Here is a 25,666-nt window from a genome sequence, read left to right as displayed (position 1 = left end):
AGAATCAGGACTGTGCCAGAATGGCCTGAGATTCAACGAAGCTGCATTCATTTTTATCCTGCATGCGTTCCACCGTGTAAGTACGATAGCCTTCAGGAGCATGGAGCATTACTTTGGATGAAGAAGAACATCTGGGATAGTGTTGATGAATGATGACCATGGCGAGGGTCAGATAACTGTAACCAGTTTCCTGACTCACATCGAAATCTCTTCATTAACGTTATGTTAGTGCTTCGTAAATCACAGTTTTAACATTGGCATTCTTCTTTCTAAATACATCCATGGCCTCTTTGCATCCAATTTCTGTAATTCTATAAACCTCTGAGAATGCTGTAGTTGCCATTAGTGACCTACCCTACATCCACGATATTCACTAATACACCATAGTCATCTGTAGCTTCACCTAGGGCCAACTAATGAAATTCTTTCCCTAAACCCCTCTTATACTGTTTCCTCCACACATAGCACTCCTTAAAACTTATCTTTGTCCAATCTTTACGTCACCTTTATCAACATCTCCCCATGTTGTAGAGAAGGTCACATTTTATTTTGTAAACAGTCTGGATAAACCCTTTATAAAATGTTATTGCCAAAGTGACTACATTTTGAAACTAAATTCAATAAATTTAAAGGTGTCGGCTAGTTCCAGAAAAAAGGGGGGCACGGTGGTGCAGCGGTAGAGTTGCTGCCTTACAGCGCCAGAGACGGGTTCGATCCTGACTACAGGTGCTGTCTGTACGGAGTTTTACATGATCCCTATGACCTGCAGGGCTTTCTCTGAGATCTTCGGTTTCCTCCCACACTCTAAAGACGTACAGGGTTTGTAGGCTCATTGGCTTCGGTAAAAATTGTAAATTTTCCCTAGTGTGTGGAGGGTAGTGTAAATGTGCGGGGATCGCACTGGTCAGTGTGGACACGGTGGGCTGAAGGGCCTGTTTCCACGCTGTATCTGTAAATGAAACTAAACCAAATTAAACTAAAATGACAATGAAGTTTGAGTCACTCTATTGGGAATGCACATTCTAACTTCTTCCTGCTCTGAAACTTGTACGGAAATTAATGCATTCTTTGGCTTCCATATGCTGTTCAGAACTCTCGTGAGGTGAGTCAATCTACATTATAAAACAGCTTTTTTCATGCAGGAATCATGATAGGTCAGTGAGATGTAATAGATGGAAAATATTACATAGAGATGTGATCCAAATGAGAAATGTCTGGGTTAGCAGGAATAAAGTAGGAATTTGCAACAAAAAAATGGATGTAGTAGCATTTAAGAATGCTGGAAATTTTGTTACGGATGCACTATGTAAAGAGATTCTACATTTAATAGGATCCAGTGAATACAATTTTGCAACAAGTGTCTGTTCAACATGCAAAATCCTTACCAAAATGTTTCATTGTCCATTCCGTCATTGGTTATATAATTATGATGAAGGTATAGTTCACGGAGATTTGAAAGATTTTCAAAAGCTCCTTTTGGAATCTTTTCCAGTTTATTGTTCTGTAAACACATAAATGTAAAAAAAAACAATTAGTCAAGTTACAGTATATTGAACTTGAAATAATAGCAAGTTCCTTTAAAAATAATTTCACATACTTTTAAATGTAATCTGAATAGTCCTTTTGGCAAATTCTTGGGTACATACTTCAGGAAGTTACTGGACATGATTAATATTCCAACACCATCAGATGCATTAAACATATGATCAGGTAATCCTGCATCTGTGAGTTTATTATTATGCAGATAGACAGACCTATTGGAATAGAGAATAAATAGTCATTGTAATGACTTAAATTCATATATTTAGATTTGTAATTATTGATGACATTTAATAATATTATTATGAAAAACATTCAAAAATAAAACCTTATTATGAACAAATCTGTCAAATATATTTAAAGAATACTGGGCAGCACCGGGGTGTGGCATGGTGGCACAGCGGTAGAGCTACTGCCTTACAGCGCCAGAGACCCGGGTTCGATCCTGACTATTGGTGCTGTCTGTACGAAGTTTGTACCTTCTCCCTGTGACCTGAATGGGTTCTCACCAAGATCTTTGGTTTCCTCCCACACTCCAAAGGCATACAGGTTTATAGGTTGAATGGATTGTTATAAATGTAAAATTGTCCCTAGTGTGTGTTGGATAGTGTTAACGTGTGGGGATAGCTGGTCGGTGGGCCGAAGGGCCTGTTTCCGCGCTGTACCTCTAAACTAAACTAAACAGATCTAGCTTGTAGCAAAGTAGTTTTTAATCTGCACCGGTGTAATTGTTTCTCTTTTATATGCAGTACATTCGCCATTCACCAAGATCATGGCTACTACCTTCCTACATTTTCCTACATTTTCCTAAATTTTTCCTGTATCTTTTGATTTCCTTCAATGTTCAGAAATCTAATCGTCCTTATTTCAATTAAACCCAATGATTGAGCCTCAGAGATATCCAGTGTGGAGAATTCTAAATACTGAAAGAAACTTCTCTTAATGTAGTCCTACATGACCTACCACTTATTCTAAGAACATTACCCACAGCAAGGGAAAGCCTCCTTTCTGCATCCAACCTTATAAGAATTTCTGAAGTTCCAGTGAGGCCTCTTCTCAATATTTTTGAATTCCAGAGAAAACAAATTTAGTCTTCTCAATCTCTCCTCATACAGTAGACCGACTATGGCTGGACCCAGTCTGAGGAACATTTGCTACAATCCCTTCATGACAAATATATTCTTTTTCTGGTAAGGAAACCAAAACTACATACAATAAGGCAGGTGCAATCTGAGCAAGACCTTCCATTATTGCAGAAAGATATCTTTATTATTCATAGCAGAATCCACAGGATTCACCACAAGATTTTGGTTCAAAAACATGAAGAAAATATGCTTTTGAAGTAGCGTATGTTTTTAAAGTTAGTGAATGGCCACAGAGATAATTAGGAAGAAGGACACTGCACTAATGCAGCATGTTTTCTGGATGTCTCCAAATTACAAACTATTAGCTGCTCTTAAATTGCTGTTTTCAGACAAACAAGGCAGCCACGCGCACTCTGATATTGATTCAGTTATAATATTAACAAGGTTATTGATCTTGGAACCAAATGTTTTGTTTGTCCAGCGTACTCCCTCCTGCCCTGAGTACATCCATACATCTGTCAGCTGTGACTCAGTCGGTTGTGCTCTCATGTCAGAAGGTTGTAGGTCCAAAATCCTCTTCAGAAACATTGCCACTGCAGCACTGCGGAAGTGTTATACTCTTGGATGTATTTTTTTCAGTTGAGATAAAGAAACAAAGGGCCATCGGACTGTAGAAAACTATTGGTTAGAACATCATCGCTAGTGCTTTGTGATATATTCCTGCCATTCATAGAAACATTGAAAATAGGTGCAGGAGTAGGCCATTCGGCCCTTCGAGCCAGCACCGCCATTCAATATGATCATGGCTAATCATCCAAAAATCAGTACCCCATATCCCTTGATTCCATTAGCCCCAAGAGCTATATCTAACACTTGAAAACATCCAGTGAATTGGCTTCCACTGCCTTCTGTGGCAGAGAATTTCACAGATTCACAACTCTCTGGGTTTTTCCACATCTCAGTCCTAAATGGCCTACCCCTTATTCTTAAACTGTGACCCCTGGTTCTGGACTCCCCCAACAGCGGGAACATTGGGACCATTTTTCCTGCATTCAACAACACTAAAACACTGTCATTCTTACAAAACTATCCAGAAGAGCTAGTTGTGCACTAATTGGCTTCTATATTTACACTTCACCTACTAAAAACTACTTGGAATGTCCTTGAGGAAAAGGCACCATGGCCTTTCTTTCTCCATAGATCTCAGTTATCCCCCCCATTGATATTTATCCTGCACAAACTTGAAGAATAATTTCTGACAGATTAACTGATGACAAAGCCATGTTGTATTGGGTCCTCCTACAATAGAGGAAGTGTTGCTGAATAACAATTCAGAACACCATCAGGAGGAATTCAGGCCACTGCAATGGCTCAGCTGCCTGAGCTAAGATTATTCACACAACAATAACTCAAGTATGCTTCACCTCATTTACACATTGTCAGTTTTGTTCTAATATTAGGACAAATATCTTCAAATGGTTACAAAAATTCCAACATCCTCATGACTCAATATTGTTAAAGTTAAACATAGCGCATAAAGCATTGCCGTATAATTCAACTAAAAATATCTGCTTGAGTAGAATAAGCTTTGATTTTAATATAATATTTTAATTTAAAATGAAGAATATAACATTGGATATTTGTCGTGAAAGTTGATCAACTAAAAATACCTGGTGCTATTCCAAAGCAAATCTTTCCTTATTGTTACTGCCTGTACAGTTCCTGAGTCAAGCTATAGCCAAGCAGCTGCTGGGAGACCAAAGAGAACTGACATCTACCTTGAATTGCATTGAGTACTTCCTCACAACATGATGTTGTACGTGGGCCTGTAAAATAAAACACTTTGACCACTAATTGATGCTGCTTTCTGTAACATGGTGCAGCCTCAGCAATGGCACCTTTCTATTTGTAACCTGGGAAATAATTGACAGTAATTATTTGGAGACACTTTCATATATCATTCTGCTGAAAATAAACACAGGTATTTTAACTGTGGAAGCCTTGCTAAATAATGACATAGAAATATAGGGTTTTAGGAGTTGACTCTTTCCTGATGCAACAGACATGTCTTGCGTAGTTCAACAACTGTATTATAAGTAGTCCTTAATTGTGATTTATTTGATGAATTGCAGAAAGAAAAATGTCACAGAAGAATAGACAGTATCACACAATAGGATTGAATAGATGTGAGCCCATCTAAGCTAAGCCCGATGGCCCTCATGCAACTGTATTCCAACACAAGTTACAGCTTCAGAGAACATAGAAACTTCGGTCCACAATGTTCATGCTGAACATGATGTGAAATTAAATTTATTTATTTTGCCTGCATGTGATCCATATTCATCAATTCCCTGCATATTCATGTGCCTATCTAAAAGCTTCTTAAATCCCACTATCATATCTGCTTTCACCACCCCCCTTGTCAGCACATTCCAGAACCTACCACTCACCATCTATTTAAAAAAAAGACTTGCCCTACATATCTCCTTTAAATTTAACCCATCTCACCTTAAAGCTTCATCAGTCTGAAGAAGGGTCTCGACCCGAAACGTCACCCATTCCTTCTCTCCTGAGATGCTGCCTGACCCGCTGAGTTACTCCAGCATTTTGAGATACCTTCGATTTGTACCAGCATCTGCAGTTATTTTCCTATTCAAGCTATGCCCTCTAATTTTCAACATTTCCAGCCAGGGAGAAGGGTTCTGAGTCTACCCTATCTATGACCTACTTGTGATTTTATATACTTCTATAAGGCCTCCCCTGAACCTATAACAATTAAGATAAAATAGCTCAAGAGCTTTAGGATGGGGTGAGAAAAGAGCAAAATATTAGGAGCGGGTAAAGCACCTTGGTTATTGTGATAATGTCAGTTCTTTAAAAAATCAACTTTACTAACCTCTTCAGTGCTTCTGTGGTGTATGCATTAGTTCATACGACAAATCATACCTTAGATTTGGTTTCTGCCCAAACGTGAGGGGATAGATCTTTGTAAGGTAATTGGCTGCAAGATCCGCACTGATCAAGGTTTTCGGCAGGTATTTTGGAGCAACTGTTAGCTGAAAAATATACAATAGACAATTAAGAGATTACAGGTCTGTATGGTTAGATTAACATGTCAACAACACAACTCAGAATGATATAAAGTACTCTTCATGATAACTGGCGTGCTTTATGGGCCAATCTGCAACCAGGTGAAAAGTGTTTTACGTCATTGTGAAACAAAATCGGCAGTGAATTTTAATTAGTAATGCTTTCCACATGTCAGTCAAGGAAAGATTATCACTGAGGACAGAAAATGCTGGAAATGCTCAGAAGATCAGCAGAGAAAGGCATGGAATTACTTTTTCAGGTTAATGACAAAAAAATCCTGAACTTAAAACACTGCCTCCATTGATGCTGCCTGACTGCTGAGTATCTCCAACGTTATCTGCAATTATTTCGCTGACCAGAATGCCTGTCAAAAGACAAGTTATCACAGTCAGCTGAAGAATAAAACACCATAGCATTATACAGGGAAACAGGCTTTTTGGCCCAACTTGTTTAAGTCGACCAATTTAACCCATCTAACCAAGTCCCATTTGCCTGCATTTGGCTCACGTCCGTTTAAACTTTTCCTATCCATGTCCAAATGACTTTTAAACATTGCACATTACTTCCTCTGGTCCTTTGTGTGAAATGGTTGCCCCTCAAGTGCTTTTTAAAATCTTTCTCCTCTTACCATAAACCTATGTCCTGTAGCTTTAGACTCCCTTACCTTTGGAAAAAGACTGTGATTATCTATCCTATCTATGCCCTTATGATTTCATAAAGTTAAATAAGATCATCCTTCAGATTTCTTCATTTAAGAGAAAACAGTCCCAGCCTATTCACACTCTCTTCACAACAAAAGTCCTTCAGTCCTAGTAACATCCTTGTGAATGTTTTCTGCATTCTTTCTAGCTTAATCACATCCTTCCTCTTGCATAAGTTCAGGATTTTTTCGTCATTAACCTGAAAGAGTAATTCCATGCCTCTCTCCACTGATCTTCTAAGCACTTCCAGCATTTTCTGTCCTCAGTGATAATCTTTCCTTGACTGACATGTGGAAAGCATTACTAATTAACTGCACATAATACTCCAAACATGATCTCACTAACTTCTTATATGGTTGAACATGACATGCCAACCAATGAAGGCAAGCATGCACAAGCTTTCTTCACCATCATGTATCTGTTATCACTTTCAGGGAATTATGCACTTTTACTCCTCAGTGTCTCTGTCTCTGAGCTCTGCCACCCGCTGCTCTAGTTTAACTCACCAAGATGCATTTCTTTGCATTTAAACCCATTTTAAATGTGGACCTCTAGGCAAACTCCCTGAACAAAGCGACTCTAACACTGGTGATGAGGCCCTGTGGAGTCCAGGGGGTGTCCCAGTTGTAAAAGCCTTGTTCACAGAAACACTGCTGTGTCCCAGGCTGCACCAACCAGCGACAACATTTGAATGCTTATGAGTGTTTTTGAGATACAAAATATTCACAAACTGTTAAAAATGAAAATAAACCCATCAAAATATGCAAATGTATTAAAAATGAAAAGTTAACATTTAAAGTTAACTTAATTCAAGCAAATGTAAACGACCTAGCAGCCACCCCTCTCCATTGAAATGAATAGAGTTCCTGAACCTGCACCATATCTAAACCCCAATGGTCAATTGGCAGAGTTTCAGGTGTAACTGTAGAGACATTGCAGGGGGTTGGTGCTCCACTGATGGATCCCACGAGGGGTCTACGCTTGGATTGTAGCCAGGAAATCCTCTGCAAGTATCCATGAATCCCGAGCTTCCTGAGAAATGCTGGCAGTCAGAGTGGCAGAGGTATAAAGTAATATACTTAGACCCAACTTGTGCATGTCAACCAAGGTGTCCTATCGAAGCTAGTCCCATTTACTTATGTTCAGCCCATATCCCTCTAAACCTTTCCTATCCATGCACCTGTCCAAGTGTCATTTAAAAAGTACTGACATTTCCAGGGAAAACACTGAAAACACAGTGTTTCCAGGGGACACTGAAATGTTTAAAAAAATAACCCTTCTGACACTAAATATCAAAGTTATCGCACCACATTCTTCCACTTTTAATTCATTACCACTAATAGTAGAAAGTTTAAGGTTACTTTTAATTTTCCCTCTGTTCCCTTTTATTTCCCTTTCTTTCAATCTGGTTTTCAGGGATATGTTTCCTCTGGCTGGGATGTCTAGAACCATCCAAACATCTCCAAACTCGTGGAACTTGGAGTCCGCACTCACCTCTACACCTGGATCCTCGACTTTCTGACCAACAGACCACACAATCAGTGAGGATAGGTGCACATCATCTTCTTCAATAATCCTCAACACTGGTGCCCCGCAAGAATGCATTCTCTGCCCCCTTCTTATACATCCAGGACTGTGCATCCAAATACCAATCCAACTCAATTTATAAATTTGCAGATAACCCCACCGTAGTGGGCCGGATATAAAAAAATAACGAGATGGAGCACAGGAAGGAGAACGAGAACCTCATAACCTGATTTCAAGACAACAACCTCTTTCTCAACGTCAGCAAAACAAAGGAGATTGTGATAAACTTGAGGAAGCATACCCCAGTATACAAGTAGAATATGAAAATCAATGTTAGCTGCCACTTATAAATGTGGTTAAACTTCAAATCTGATCCATTTATTGTAGCAGTAGTTAAATTCCTTGTTCTTTATCATATCCCACAGGCTTGTGGTCACCTTGGCTTCAATCCTACCATCAATCTTATTCACTTGCACCTAACGATATGCACTCTGTAACCAATTTTGTTTTTACAGAAAGCTCTTCTGGCTTGAAGCCTTTCAAGGTCCAAACAACATGTTTTCTATGTCAAACATTGTCAAATGTTCGCTGCAATTTAATTTGGTGTCTTACAATGATATGTGTTATATTCTCCAGCAAAACACCAACGTTACAAATGAAACAATCATTTACTTCACTCTATCTTTGCTTTGTGTACAACTGATTTCACATAAGCTTTAATATATTACTTTGGTATATTATTCGAACTGCTTCAGAGAGAATGACAAACTCCAATAATATCATCAACAAAGAACATGAGTACTTCAAGAGGTACAGATTGATATGTTTTTTATTGGTTCATTCCTATGTATAATCAATGTAAAAATTCTTCAGTGAACAAGTGCTCAATAAACACTGAATATAGAAAAATATTCAGAAATACCAGACCTCTCTGGAAAAAACTATAAATGATTCATGTTCCAATCATGTTGCTGTGGAACATTCTCTGTACTCCTTGGTTGGCTGCCATGTGTCCAGTTACTCCCATGAAACTGAAGCTCTTTCAGCATATTGAAACTACTTATAATTTCCAGATTACACTCAATGTTTTTCCTTCCACTTTGTTATTTCCCTATCTGCTGCCATTTAATCTCCCTTGGGTGACAAGGAATCAGTTATACAGCACAAAAACTGGCCCTTCGACCCAATGACGCACCCATTTACACTAATCCTACACTAATCCAATTTTATTCTCCTCAAATTTCCCATTAACACCTCCCCACATTCTATCATTCATTAACACACAAAAGGTCATTTTCCAGTGGCCAAATAACCTATTATTTTTTCTCTATATTGCATTGTAGCCAGTAGCTCAAACGTATGCCAAAGTGCAGCTTTCTGTCCATTGTTATTGGGTTTCCAGATATCCATTGACACCAAAGTTGACGTGAGGGGTTCACTGTGTTACCATAAGGGCAACCCCACATCTCGCCACTCTGTGGCACTGTGCAAGTATATTGCAGAAGATCATGTTGGCATTTGTTTTACATGTCCATCTCTTGGACTTAAATAGTGTGGCATTTGCCACAATGAATATATGCATTTAATTCACTTAAATCATTTTGTGGTTCCCGAGACCTTCTTGTGGCATTAATTGAGACTCTAGAGAATAAGCCACCAAGAAAAAAATCTTTGATTGGATCAGCTGAGATGAAGTAAATCGAGGAGAGGAAATTGCTATCCATACAGTATGTCACCTTATCATGTTCTTGATCTATATCTGCACCAGAAGAACGTGAATGCCCACCTGAATCCTGGATACGTGTAACAGGACTCAGACTATTTTCTCATCTAAGTTTTACAAGAGATTATTGCTTACCAGTACAATTAGATTCATATTTAGTTTATAAAATGTGTTAACAATGTAAGAAAATGATACTTTACTGTTAATATTTCAGAAATATTGTATCACAATTTTTTATCCACGCCTTATGAAGGTAGAATGTTATAATGTGCTTTACTACAGGTTGTAACCCAATTGGTTAAATAGTCTCAGATCATAATGTACACACTTTAAATTAATTAAAAAAATTACCTTATTGTTCGCCAGGTATAAATACCGCAAATTCTTAAGATACCGGAAGGCATCATCAGGTAGTCCTATGGAAAGTCAAACAAGGAAAATTCATCATCAACTTTTGACGTTGGAATTACTTAATGCATTACATATGAAAATCCATATTTAGCATCTGACTACATTTTGCTGTATTATTTTAAGCTTGGTTTAAGCTTGGTTTAATTCAGATAATGCAAGTTTTTTGTCGCATTAAAGAGGCAGCTATGAGTAGACAAATATTCTTGTTTTCAATAGACAATAGACAATAGGTGCAAGGGGAGGCCATTCGGCCCTTCAAGCCCTTTCAATCTTCTATACAGGGTTTCACTGTGAAATAAATCCCGATAACAGATGTCTATAAAGCAAGTAGAAATTGTCAGTCTGGGTTTTTTAACCAAGTGCAGATTTGGGAAAATAAACTGCAAGATTTTCTTTCTTTCCTAATGTAGCAGGGAGCAGTGGGTAGATACTTTCACAGCTGTCAATATCTCCCCATGTTGCCAAGAGAAACATTGGATTTTCTGCACAAAAACAGAAGATCCAAAGTAATCGTCAACATTTTGTGATGGCTTCCAGCTTGGGAGCACAACATTATGGAATTTTCTCATTCTTATTTTGGGTAATATGTTCACCAAGCTCTCTCACACTTTGTTCTCTGTTGTAGCCTGTCTCACAGAGTTACTCCAGCATTTTGTGTCTATCTTTGTTCTCTATTGATTTCATTGTAGTAGGGTAGTTGTGCGAGCACGTCACTAATATTTTGGATTTGTCTTAATTGTTTGAGCTTATTTAAATATTTTTATCTTTTAAAATGTTTTTGTTGTTACAAAATTGATATTGGTGAATGTCTATGCACCAAATTTTGATAATCCGTTATTTATAAAATATATATTTAATACCATTCCAGAATTCGGACAATATAACTTGATAATTGGAGGAGATTTAAATTGTACATTAGATCCTTATTTGGATAGATCGTCAACTCAAAGGAAAACAAAATCCAAGTCGTGTGAATTATTAAACTCTTATATAAATAGTGCAAATATAAAAGATGTTTGGAGGATTGAAAATCCTTCAGGCCGAGAGTATTCATTTTATTCACCAGTGCATAAAACTTACTCAAGAATTGACTATTTCTTGGTGGACTCCAAACTTATTCCTTATACGTATAATTCAAAATATCATAATATTATTATATCCGATCATGCCCCTTTAACATTTAGGGTAAAACTCCAAGGAGTAACGGGGAAACAGACTAATTGGAGATTTAATCCGCAAATCTTAAATGAAAAAGCATGTTATGACTATCTTAAATCGCAATTTGAAACTTTTTTTTATGCAAATGACCTCCCTGAAACATCTGCGTCCCTGCTTTGGGAAACATTTAAAGCGTTTGTGAGAGGATGTATTATTGCTTTTCAAGCGTCTCAAAACAAGAAGAAGCGGGCTGAACAACATGACCTAGAAAGTCAGATAAAACAGTTAGACATAACAAATGCCATCGCTCCCTCTATTGAAATACATAATAAAATTGCAGCTCTCAAATATAAGTTAAATTATATTCTCTCAGCTCATATTTTAAGGCTTTTTCAATATACTAAACAAAAACATTTTGAATTTGGAGATAAACCACAGAAATTGCTAGCACGTCAACTCCGTAAATTAGAAGATGATTCTACAATTCATAAAATTAGATCAGAAAATAGAGATTTGCTTAAATTACCTAAGGATATTAATCAGAGATTTTTGCAATTTTATCAGTCATTATATTCATCAAAAATAACAGATAGCTCTGCGCAGATGCAAAACTTTTTGCAGGAATGTAACCTTCCTGGTTTGAATGTGAGTGATAGAAATTCACTGGGCGCAGAAATAACTATGAAAGACGTTGAAGAGACCATTAAATCCATGAAAAATGGGAAGACTCCTGGCCCTGATGGCTTAAATAATGAATTTTATAAAAAATTTAGTGATTTGATCTCTCCACGTTTGCAAACTGTATATAGTCACGCCTTTAAACAACAGAGATTACCGCAAACTCTGACTGAATCAACAATAATCCTCATTCCTAAAAAAGATAAGGATTCTGAAGACCCTGGTTCGTATAGGGCGATAGCCCTTTTAAATACTGATCAGAAGATATTAGCGAAAATCTTAGCTCATAGATTAAGTCTAGTTATAGATAAATTGATACACCCCGATCAATCAGGCTTTATAGCCAAACGATATTCATTTTTCAACTTGAGACGCTTGTTCAATATAATTTATTCAAATAGACTATTAAACGAAGATTTAGCAATCATCTCGCTAGATGCTGAAAAAGCATTTGATCAAGTAGAATGGCCCTATCTTTTCTCAGTGATGGAAAAATTTCAACTAGGTGAAAATTTTTGTTCATGGGTGAAACTTTTATATACATCCCCAACAGCTAGAATATTAACTAATCAAATGCTGTCATCCAAATTTCATTTATCTAGGGGTTGTAGACAAGGATGTCCACTATCACCGCTTCTATTTGCCCTTATTATAGAACCACTTGCTGAGAGTATTAGATCAAATTCAGATATTCATGGCTCTAACACTAAACATACAACCAATAAAATTTCTTTATATGCGGATGATGTATTAATATATATTACAAAGCCAGAAATTAGCATTCCGAATTTATTAAATCTCATAACTCAATTTGGTTCATTTTCAGGTTACAGAATTAACTGGTACAAAAGTGAAATTATGCCAATAATGGAGCATAATCCGGCCATACTTCAACAATTTCCTTTTAAAATTGCCTATGAAAAGTTTAAATATCTTGGAATTTACGTGACTAGGAAATATACTTCTTTATTTAAATTAAATTTTCCTCCTTTACTCACTAAATTACACAGAAATATCCAATTTTGGAAAACACTTCCTATATCATTAGTTGGTCGTAGTAATGCTATAAAGATGATCTTTCTTCCACAGCTACTATACTTATTTCAAGCAATTCCGATCTATCTTCCAAAAAAGTTTTTTTTAAAAATTGATTCAATTGTTTCTAATTTTATTTGAGACTACAAGACTCATAGAATAAATAAAAGACATCTATGTAAGTCTAAAACTAATGGAGGAATTGCCTTACCTAACTTCTTATTTTATTATTGGGCGGTTAATATTAAAAATATAACCTGCTGGTTGGATGCCCGAGATGCTGCCTGACCTGCTGAGTTACTCCAGCATTTTGTGAATAAATCGATTTGTACCAGCATCTGCAGTTATTTTCTTATACTACTGGTTGGATGATTCTGATCAACAACCGGATTGGTTAAAGATGGAGAAAGAGGATTGTTTACCATTTGATATTGGTGCGATCCTCTTAGCTCCAATAAATTTAAATAAAAAAACATATGGAGGTAATCCCATTATACACAGTGTTATCCGTACCTGTAAACAATTAAATCTTACGTTAAAATTGAGTAAATTATCTGTTTTCCTTCCTATTGCGAATAACCCTTCTTTTAAACCGTCTGTCTTAGATTGAGGATTTGCTCAATGGAAAAGTTATGGAATTAAAAGGGTGGGAGATCTTTATCATAAGGGAACTTTTCTTTCTTTTCAGGATTTACAGCAGAAGTACGGATTACATGTTAATAATTATTTTAGATATTTACAACTTAGAGATTATGTAAAATTACACATGCAAGAATATAAGTTTAGAGGTCCAGAAACACTTGATGTATGCCTGAATCGACATTATAATTCAAATAAATTAATATCCTTTATTTATAATACTCTCCTTGACACTGACATTCCGTCATCAGAATCTTATAGACGAGCATGGGAGGACGAATTGAATCAACTCATAATGCAAGATATATGGGATGAAAGTTTACAACATATACACCAATGTTCATTAAATACTAGACATTCCTTAATACAATTTAAAATAATATAGATTACATTATTCGAAGGCGAAATTAAATAGGATTTTTCCTAGTATCTCTCCTATTTGTGATAAATGTCAATTTCAAGAAGCTAATTTAACTCATATTTTCTTAACTTGTATAAAAATGCAAAACTTCTGGTTGGAGATTTTTAAAATAGTTTCTAAAGTTATTAACAAAAAATTGGATATGGATCCAAAATTAATTATATTAGGATTATCAGAACATACTACAAATTTTACAACAAGTCAGGTACATTTTCTTGATTACAGTCTAATAACTGCGAAAAAAATAATACTTAAATTTTGGAAAAAACCAATAACCCCCACAATTAAAATGTGGACTACGGAAATGACAGAGACCCTGCATTTGGAAAAAATAAGATTTGCCTTAATTGACAAACCTGAGTTATTTTTAAAAATATGGTCTCCATTTATTGAATTTTTAGAAAAGTAAATGGGTTTGGCACAGGACTAAAATAAAAATTTAAAATTAAAAGTTGAAACTTGAGTTAGGGGTTGGATGTACAACTGTGGTTATTGTCTCCCGGATCTACTCCCTTTAATTTTTATAGTTATATCTTTTTTTTTAAATCCTCTTATTCTCTCTTCCCAATAGTTTATAGTTTTTTTTTATTTTTACTTTCTCTTTTTAAAAATTTAAAAATTGAAGCTATGTAAGAACTCTGTAACAAATGTGTTTTTTATTTCTATTTGTACATATGCTTTTCAAAATTTTTTTTAAAAAAAATTTTAAAAAATGTTTTTGTTTTTAACCATCATTAATCTTTTTACCAATTTTAACCATTTTTTAAATGTTTTGAATTATTTGTCTTTGACAGCGTTGGCAGTCATTAATGCTGGAGGACAGGGCTCAGCTGCCTCTTAAATATTATCAGAGCCTTTATTCAACTAAAACCGTAGCACAATCAGAAGGAATAGCAGACTTTTAAAAAAAATGTAATTTAAAAGGTTTAGATTCAAATGATAGAGAAGTATTAGAAAGGGAGATTACGACAAAGGATATTGAGGAGTCTATTGGTTCTTTAAAAAATGGTAAAGCAGTAGGACCAGATGGTTTAGGCTCCGAATTTTATAAAAAATTTTATGATTTGCTTAGCCCACGTTTACATAGACTGTATGAGTATATATATACTCAACAGAAACTTCCAGACACTCTAAATGAATCTATAATAACACTTATTCCTAAAGCTGATAAAGATCCGGAAGACCCGGGATCATACAGAGCAATTGCACTTTTAAATACAGATCAAAAAATTTTAACTAAAATACTAGCGTATAGATTAAGTACAGTGATGAATAAATTAATACACCCTGACCAAACAGGCTTCATTCAGAAACGATACTCATACTATAATCTAAGAAGATTATTTAATATTATATATTCCAAGAGAATTATTAATGAAGATCTAGCAATAATCTCACTTGATGCTGAAAAAGCATTTGATCAGGTTGAATGGTCTTATTTATTTTCGGTGATGGAAAATATGCAGCTAGGGGAGAAATTCTGTACATGGATAAAACTGTTATATACAAATCCCACGGCCAGAATATTTACAAACCAAAGGTTGTCATCGAAATTAAGCCTATCTAGAGGCTGTAGACAAGGATGCCCGTTATCCCCATTATTATTTGCGCTTGCTATTGAGCCACTGGCAGAAAGAGTTAGGGGGCATCCGGAAATACATGGATATAACACAAAGGACACAGTGAATAAAATTTCTCTATACGCAGATGACGTATTAATTTACATTACAAAACCAGAAATTAGTATTCCAAACTTATTAAAGCTAATAACCCAATTTGGTTCACTTTCAGGATACAGAATAAATTGGAATAAAAGCGAAATTATGCCAATAAGGGAACATAATAAACAGATAATACAACAATTTCCATTTAAAATAGTAAATGAAAAATTTAAATATCTAGGTATCTATGTAACTAAGATATATACATCATTATTTAAAGCAAATTTCCCCCCATTACTGAACAAACTACATAAGAATATTCAATATTGGAAAACACTCCCTATCTCAATGGTTGGCAAAATTAATGCCATAAAAATGATTTTTTTACCGCAAATATTATACCTTTTTCAGACAATTCCGATATATCTGACAAAAAACTTTTTTAAAAAATTGGACTCTATTGTTAATGATTTTATCTGGGATTATAAGAATCATAGGATAAACAAAAGACACTTGTGTAAATCAAAAATAAATGGAGGCCTGGCTTTACCCAATTTTTGGTTTTATTTCTGGGCAGTTAATATTAAAAATATGAATTTCTGGTTGGAAGAAATAGATCATCAACCAGACTGGTTAAAAATGGAAAAGGAAGATTGTTTACCTTTTGATATTGGTTCGATATTATTTGCTACGTCTAAATTAAACAAAAAAATTTATAGGGAAAACCCTATAATATTTAGTGCTATACGAATTTGGAAACAATTAAAAAAGACATTAAAATTAGATAATTTATCACTTTTTCTTCCAATTGTGAATAATCCTTTGTTTAAGCCTTCATGGGTAGACGGGGGTTTTACACAATGGAAGGATTATGGAATTAAAAATATGGGACAACTTTATAAGGAAGGCACCTTTCTGACATTTCAGGAGTTGCAACAGACTTATGGTCTTCGTGGAAATGATTATTTCAGATATCTTCAACTCAGAGATTATGTAAAATCGAACTCCCAAAATTTTCGAATTAGAAATTCAGAAATTCTTGATGAATGTTGGAACAAACATCCTAATACAGAAAAATTAATATCTTATATATATAATATCTTATTAGACAGTGACATTCCCTCCACGGACTTATACAGACAAAAATGGGAAAAAGAATTAAACCAAGTAATAACGAAAGATACTTGGGAAGAAAGTTTGCAACAAATACATCAGTGTTCACTAAACGCCAGACATTCTCTAATACAATTTAAAGTAATACATAGGTTACACTATTCAAAAACAAAACTACATAAAATTTTCCAACATATCTCACCTAAATGTGATAAATGTCAACATTTAGAAGCTACATTATTTCATATGTTTGCAAACTGTATAAAAATTAAAAAATTCTGGGTAAATATTTTTAGCATAATATCTAAAGTAACCAGCACACAATTGGACCCAGATCCAAAATTAATTATACTCGGAATATTAGAATTAAATCAAACATTTAGAACAACACAAAGAAACTTTATTGATTATAGTTTAATAACAGGAAAAAAATTAATTCTAAAATTTTGGAAAGGCACTACGGCCCCCACAATCAAAATGTGGATTATAGAAATGACGGAGACCTTAAACGTGGAAAGAATCAGATTTTCCCTGTTGGACAAACAGGAATTATTCATTGGAACATGGTCTCCTTTTATTGATTACTTAAAGGGTCAGAATAGTTCAGCACAGGAACCTGACTAGCACTCGGACTAAAGAATGGATGAAATGCTATACTTTGAAATGTACGAATATATCTCGAATGAAGTTTTTGTTATTTTAATAAATTTTTCCATTCTTCTTTAACTAACTTTTTTCTTATCTTAAAATTTGTTTTTGTTTTTATTTTTCTTCTCTCTCTTTTCTTTCTTTACTACATCTATTTCTTTAGTTCTATCTAGTTTAAAAAAAAAAAAAAAAAGGGGCAAAAGGTATTGGAGACAATATAATAATAATTGACAATATTATCAATTTAAAAATGTATGACTGTAAAGATGTAAACAGGTTATGTACCTATCTCCAATAAAAATTTATCTATTAAAAAAAAAGTATTTTTGCTTGTTTTCTGTGGCAACGAGTGTCAGGGGTGAGAGGGAGAAGGCAGGAGAATGGGGTCAATAGGGAGAGATAGGTCAGCCATGATTAAATGGCGGAGTAGACTTGATGGGCCGAATGGCCTAACTCTGCACTTATTACTTATGACCTTATGAACAGGGTTGGGGGGTGTTGGGTTGTTCTGCCAATCCTACCCATGCAATGCTATTTCTGGAATGCCCAGTCATTGTGCATGGTGTAATTGTGGAGTTACCTTCTTTCTCCAGGTTCATGCCTGGGAACTGAACAAGTACAATCATGTTGGTAAGTGTTGGCTGCAACACAATTTCTGTGCAAGGGTGGTCTACATCCAGAGCAAAATGACTTAAAGCAAGGATAGGCAAGAGGATGTGGAGTTCTGATTTCAACACTACAGAAGAGAATGGATACAATTGAAATGCTTACTACAAAATTGCGATCATGTTGTTTTTCATTAGGGTAAAAATAAGATGCAGTTGTTCTGTTATTATCCCTTTCCGAAGCCAGCATGGTTTCATTAAATAATCATAATTAAGTTGCTTACTGCACATTAACATGGTCTCACTTGATGTAATCTTCATCTGCTCTGTAATATTATTCCTCTCATATTAAGGGACCTAACCATTTGTACCGACATATTTAATCTTATTACCTCAGCACTCTTAAGGGAAATTTAAATTGATTTACGTAAATCAAGAAAACAAGATTTCTGAGGACAAGTTGTACTGTTGTAAATGATATCAGGCAGAAAGGAGGGAAACCCAACAGCAGGCAACAGGGCTAATTCCAATATATGTTTTACTGAACTGCTCTACTGAAGAATAAAAGAAGTCTGGGGCAAGGTTACTGGTTTGCCCCAGTAGTTCAGCACAGTGGATATTTCAAAATAAGGCAGAGAAAAAGGTAAATTATTACAAATTTCAGCTCTTCAACAGATATTCTCTTCATCAGTATTATCAGATACCTCTCTATTAGACCATAGTCCACGGTCAAGGGATAATCTAACTACTGAATATCTATTCCAAAGATAGTATGTCAAGGCCATTAATAAAAAGGGCTATTATGCTCACTGGAGAAAGTGTTTTTCCTGTCTCAACAGGAGATTAATTGATTAGTTAGTTCTCTTCCGAGATGAATAACAAACTCGTTAACTTTACAGATCAACAAACTGGCTAACTTTACATTTAATATCTGAGTAACTTGTACGCAGTTCACAGTGAGGTTTGTTCTGCTTCATTTTACACCTCATCTGTAAAGTAACACATTAATCACTGACTGTCAATGTCACAATAGTGCCAACATTGAATTTACTGATTAGCATCGATCTTTACCTAACATGCAGTACACACTTTAAGCCTTGGCATTTTTTTTACACCGGCCTTTGACTGGAGGGGAATCTCACAATCTCGTGCCATATCTGTCTACTTTAGACTGCACTCTTTTCAGTTCAGAAGCCTCAGCTTAACTTCTATTTCTTCCCTTGACTGTTGTATTAAGAACAGTATCTGTTTGTTCCTAATGAGAGATACCTTAAAGTAGGAACATAGCCTCAACCCTATGTGGGTTGTAAATACTCCAAAGTCCTAACAGGATGCCACTACTATCACACCTGTGAATATCATTAAGAACATGGAACATGGAACAGTACAGCACAGGAATGTACCCTTCGGCCCACAATGTCTGTGATGAAGATGATGCCAAGTTAAATTGATCTCATCTGCCTGTACATGATCCATATTCCTCTATTCCATGCAGTTCCATTTGCCTATCTAAAAGCCTCTTAAATACCACTATTATATCTGCCTCCACCATCACCTCTGACAAAGAAGTGTAATATGTTGCTTCTTCTAGGCCAGGCTGTGATCATCTGAACTATTGTCATTAGTTTCATTGAGCTTTGATGCAGTTTAGAAGGGCTCAACATCCGAGGACGTATACACCACTGGAGATAAATGGGATTACTGTGGACAGGGTGAGCAGCTTTAAATACCTGGGAGTCCACATCACAGAGGATCTGACATGGACAACACACATTGCCGCGCTGGTGAGTAAGGCAAGGCAGCGCCTTTACCACCTCAGACAGCTGAGGAAATTCAGAGTCTCTCTGAGGATCCTTCAGTGCTTCTACTCTGGGGCTGTAGAAAGCATCTTGTCTGGCAACATCTCAATCTGGTTTGGGATCAGCTCTGCCCAGGACAAGAAGGCTCTGCGGAGAGTAGTGCGTTCGGCTGAACGCACTATGGGAACTACACTCGCCCCACTGCAGGACCTATACATCAGGAGGTGCAGATCCAGAGCCAGCAACATTATGGGGGACCCCTACCACCCCAGCAACAGACTGTTCCAGCTGCTACGGTCAGGCAAACGTCTCCGCTGTCACCCCGTGAAAACAGAGAGGATGAGACGGAGTTTCTTCCCATAGGCCACCAGGACTGTTAACTCTTATATCACCAGGGACTAATTTACTGTATTAATTTATTTTTTGTGTTAAAAGTTTTTCTATTCTATTTTGTAGTTTTAGCACTATCCGCAGGCATTGCCACTTTCATTTCACTGCACATCTTGTATGTGTATGTGACAAATAAAATAGACTTGACTTGACTTGACTTGTGAATGGATGGAGCCCATGCTTAATGTGTGCATTCTAAATTCCTCTTTCTGCTAATTCTTAGTGCTGGCACTAGTTAACTGAAAGAAGGATTTAGAATGCATAAATTAAGCATTTATGCACCAGAATCTCTCTGTGTAAAAAACAATTTGAGTGACCTGGGCCATAGCTAAAGCTTCAAGTCAAACTACAAAAATAAGAATCAGTTAAGTGTGAATATGTGATGCCAAGTTTATAAATGTAAATATAAAGATGGATAAGTAAAAGCAAGTCAGACCAAGGACAAGAGCAAGTATCAAGAAAAAGATCTATTACTTTCTCTGGTCTCTGGAACATTCTTGCACAGATCACAAGTATCTATGGAAAATAATTGTGGTGCAGCTTTACCTGAATCAGTAAAAATCTCTCACCCACCAAGACTGAGCAGCACAACAGTGTCAGGGAATGTGAAAGATGAATGTTAATGTTGCTGGGTAAGTAACATTGACTGGATCTAAGTTACACCTTGCTTTGAAGATTTGGTTTAAAAAATTGAAGAAAATGGTTATCATAAAATTAACCATAAAGTGGTCGTATTGTAAAAGCTCAGACGCTCATAAATGCATTTCAGGGTAGGGGTTCTGCGATCCTTACACTATCTGTGACTTCAATTGCAAAATTAGTAGGAAATCTAATCTGAAGAAATTCACCAAGTTGCTTGGCTGTACAATTGTAACAAGGGATAGAATGTAAGTGCCAGTCTTTCCAGATCTGTCCAACTGCTGAATGAAAAGCAGACATTATAACGTGCTTCTAAAAGACCTTTCAGGCAAAGGTCCAGGAAGATCTCATGCAGATGGTTTACACTTGGAGAAGAAACAACCAGAAACTGTCCTTATATACAGTAGGCGCAGTGGTAAATCTGTCTGCCTGCATATCTGCCACATACTTCATAGTAAGCATACACAAGGTGACATTGGGAGACCTATATGAGCAGGTTGTCTTGTTACATCTATTTGAATGTGATAATCAGGCAAGAGATCTTAAAAGACAAAAATATCTAAATGTTTTCAGAAGAAATTCAAAAAAACAAAATTGAAGTTCAATAAAAAATACAACAAATCAGTAATTCTAAAATACAAGTTTTTAATAAACACCGCATTCACGATAATAAAAAAATCAAGGCTTTATTGACATTGAAATGAAAGTGAAATGGAGAAAAATCAGATTAATCTAATTTACTTCACGGCTCCTCTGTGTAAATATGTAATGAAACGTGAGCTTTTTAAAGAAACCCCCCTCTTGAGCCAAATATATTGCAAGTACATGAATAAATGGTAAAAATAGTCAAAGTTAGATATATACATAACTTTGGGGACTAAGAATATATTAGCAATTGAAGCCATGTTCAAACACAACCTTAACTTTCCTTTGGTTTCAGAAGCCAGCACAAAAGGAAAGTTTTCATTACCTTTAGAACTAAGCCGGTTATTCTGCAAGTTGAAAGTCTCCAGACTCTGCAGCCTTGATAATTCCTCCAGAGGGATCACTTCTAAAGCATTGTTCTGAATAAAAAGAAATTACATGAGTTATTTGAGTGTGGCTGTCAGCTCTGAAAGCTTACTCTCGTTTGTACAGATGGCCAAGATTCAAATGGAGGCAGTATGTTTCATCCTGTGAGGAGAATTTACAGCAGGAATTTGATCCATAGTCGAAGGTCCAGAAAATCAGATTTAAATATCAGGCAAAATAATGTTGATCTAGTGTTATATTCTGTGGATTGAACTTCAGTGAATAGGAGTACTGAATAAAATACTTTCATAATATAATTTGCAAAGGTCTACTCAGCAACATTCATTGACACCTTACCCCCACTCTGCCCACGAGAATATTCTGCATTGAAAATTTAGATTGAAGTATATTTCAAATATCACCAGAAACATTCTGGAGGTTTCAAAACAGCACACAACTTTTAGGTTATACACAGAATGACCTGGATTTATCCATGCTTGGAAAAGTTCTGATAAATAGAATGGAATAATTCCAGCCTTTTATTCAAATATTCAAACTACTTTGTATCATTCTCAGACCACCCAAAATACCCCAAATTTTGTTTGGATGTGCAAGATTTTTTGGATTTTTTTTCATTTATAAGGGATTCTGATTCAAGCCACTATATGATTTGTGGTTAATTCTTCCACCAGAAAATGATTTATGGCATTTCGTGATTTATGTTCCTTAAAATGGCAATTTGAATGACTGTTTTGAACCCAATTTTTTTTTAAATTACAATTTTCAAAATGCATAATGCAGTATTTAAAGAAAAACAATAATTAAGGAATTTAGGAGCTGTAATGTTATTTTGGTTTAACATTATTTTGTCAACAAATGTAAAATTTTGATAAGTTCAATGAAACCAACTGCATTGAGGTTACTTTTTCATATAATTGGGATTGTCATATTATGTTGGTTAATCCAGTGGGTGTGTTGAGTGATTTGAGAAGTGTAGTGGCCAGTTTGGAACCAAGCCACAGAAACCAAAATGATGATGCCAGGTTGTCGTTAAACTTGGCCACAATTTGAGGAAGGAGTTTAGAAAGAGTTTAAACATGCTGAGTCTAGGCAGAAGAAAAGCAATTCATTGCTTGCCTAGCTAGTCTGTATTGTCCTTTAGTATGTTATAAAGTCATAAACCTGTACGTATGCAACCAGGCCCTTCAACCCATCCTGTCCATGCCGACCATATTGGCATTCTGGGCTAGTCCCATTTGCCCACATACAACCCATATCCCACCAAACCTTTCCTATCCATATGTTTTCCCAAAAATCACAATGTTATGTCTACCCTTTTCACTTTAAACCTATTAGCTCTAGGTTTAGAATCCTATACCCTGGGAAAAAGACTGTGAGTGTTCACTTTATCCATGTCCCTCATCATCTTGTGCACATTCAATTAGGTCACCCCTCAGCCGCCTATGCAACAAAGAAAAAAGTCACAGCGTATCCAACCTCTTCCTGTAACTCAAGCCAGCTAATCTAGGTAAACAACAACTATTACAGCATCATGATATGCCAACATTTTACTTGATCCCCTTCTCAATGCCTTCTTCACCAGTGTCTATTTGACTGACCACTTTCAGGGAACCATACACCTGCACCCATAAGATATCTCTGTTCTTTCACACTCTCCAGGGTGCTGCCATTTCTTTTCTAAGTAATGCCCAACTTACCAAAATGCAACACTTCACAAAAAGACAGAAAGTGTTGGAGTAACTCAGCGGGTCAGGCAACATCTCTGGAGAACACAGATAAGTGACATTTAGAGAAGGCTCCCAACCAAAAATGTCATCTATCCATCTTCTCCAGAGATTTTGTCTAACCTGCTGAGTTACTCCAGCACTTTGTGCCTTTTTTTTGTTGTAAACCAGCATCTGCAGTTCCTTTTTTCTACAACACCTTGCCCTTCACAGCGTTAAATTCCATTTGCAATTCCTTGGTCCACTTTTCCATCTCATCGAGATACTATTGTAAACTTCCTCAGTGTCCACCATACCACATATTTTAGTGTAAACTTCAAATTTAGTAAACAATATTAACTACATTGTCATCCAAATTGTTAATGTAGATAACAAACAACGGTGGACCCAGCACCGACCCGTGCGGCATTCTATTGGTCACAGACTTCTAATCAGAAAAAGAACCCCTCACAACTTCTTTCTGATTCTATCCTCCAAACTAATTTTGAATCCTAGTTCACTTTGGATTCCATGTGATCTACCCTTCCAGATGCTAATATTGATGCTTATTGTTAAAGTTCTCACTCAGGCCAAATATCAATGATGGTTCAGTCTGCATCTCCTTAGGATAACAGAATGTCAGGTGCAGAAGTACAACAACTCTAGGTCGGGCAAAGCACGACAGCCACAAACAGCAGTTCGACAAGCCACCTCTTACTAATCAAACTGAAAGGCAGACACAAAGGTATTTTTGCAGTGGAACAGCAGAAAGATTTATATTACTCCTTACCTGCAAGGACAGATGCAATGTTGATTGTGATAAGTTCTTGGGAAATTCTTTTAGATCCACCCCACCACAGTCCACAGTTCCATCCAGATTACAAATGCATTCAGCAGAGCAAGAGTCCACCTGCTTTTCAAGATCGGTTGTTTCTCCTGTGTGATTCTTCACTGATTCATGGACATGGTTTTCTTCACTTATAGCACTGCAGCTGAAGCTCAGGAGCCACAGCAATACAGGGTGCCAAATGCTCCAATTCATTTTACCTCCTGAAACAATGCAATTTACTTATTTTTTTTAACACATTTAAGATGGAATGGGATGGAATGTTACAACTTATTTGATATAAGTTTTCAATTGAACTAAATTCCATTATTTTTAACTATAATTATTCAGTTGAGAAAATGAATTAATTTATTATGTACAAAAATACAAAGTTATCCTGAGGTACAATTTATCATGATATATAGTTTGTAAATCTTGCAGTTATAATCCTCAAAAAATCCGTTCTTCATTGTGATATGCAGATTAAGAAATAAAAAGCATTAAATTCAATTATTTTTTAATTTAAGAGTTAACAGAGAGGGCTAAATATTTTGATGTGTATCTTTATTAACACACATCTTTCTCTTTAAATTAAACTGAGACTTTCTACTAACAATGATTACTGCTGGTGAAGGATACTGTAAACCTACCGTAATCAACTCTTAACAATTAACAGTGTAAAGCTTCACAGCGAGAAAGTGATTTTCATCCTTGCAAAGTGCCCTGAGTTCAGACAAAAAAAAAATCCAGAGGGAAAGGAAGATCTTTTCCAGATGTGAAACAAAAATGGAGAGAAACAATGTATTGACTTCCACAAGAACTTCTGTTCTCTTCCAGAAACATGAAAAAGAAATATCCAGGCCTACTCTGGAGTTATGTGGAAGCACACGAATCTGCAAAATGTTTCTAGGGCAAATTTCTGGAAAGCCTGGTCAAAGCTCACTATTAAACAGACTTCTTTAATGTCTAATCACTCATTTTCTTTTGGCTAAGAGCCCTAATAAGAGAGAAACATGTCAAACTCGGTAACAACATGCCACTCAGAGTGAAAGTAGGAAAATGCCACGTATTATTAAACACCAAAACTACTAAACTCCATTTCAATAACATTTTAAAAATGCTTTACCTTGACTGATGTCAATTAAAACTAGAAATTTCAGTACCATTTACTAAGCTCTGTGATAATCACTACCAGAGCCAGAAAAATGGCATTCTACTAGAGGTAGCTGTTTCATTTAGAGCT

General features: G+C 36.0%; 1 protein-coding gene across 1 annotated transcript in view; it reads right to left on the bottom strand.

Moving 5' to 3' along the window:
* Positions 1-24,639, bottom strand: part of podn (podocan) — a 32,009-nt gene extending 7,370 nt beyond the window's left edge. The window contains exons 1-7 of the mRNA XM_078407842.1: positions 24,388-24,639; positions 21,833-21,926; positions 18,010-18,165; positions 10,017-10,081; positions 5,571-5,680; positions 1,598-1,754; positions 1,386-1,501 (exon numbers count right to left, since the gene is read on the bottom strand). Coding sequence (XP_078263968.1) covers positions 1,386-1,501; positions 1,598-1,754; positions 5,571-5,680; positions 10,017-10,081; positions 18,010-18,165; positions 21,833-21,926; positions 24,388-24,639 — 950 coding nt within the window. The remainder of the gene's footprint in view (positions 1-1,385; positions 1,502-1,597; positions 1,755-5,570; positions 5,681-10,016; positions 10,082-18,009; positions 18,166-21,832; positions 21,927-24,387) is intronic.
* Positions 24,640-25,666: the final 1,027 nt, after the last annotated feature.

Source organism: Rhinoraja longicauda, chromosome 11 (assembly GCF_053455715.1).
Source record: "Rhinoraja longicauda isolate Sanriku21f chromosome 11, sRhiLon1.1, whole genome shotgun sequence".
Lineage (NCBI taxonomy): Eukaryota > Metazoa > Chordata > Chondrichthyes > Rajiformes > Arhynchobatidae > Rhinoraja > Rhinoraja longicauda.
This window is presented reverse-complemented; position numbering and strand designations above follow the sequence as displayed.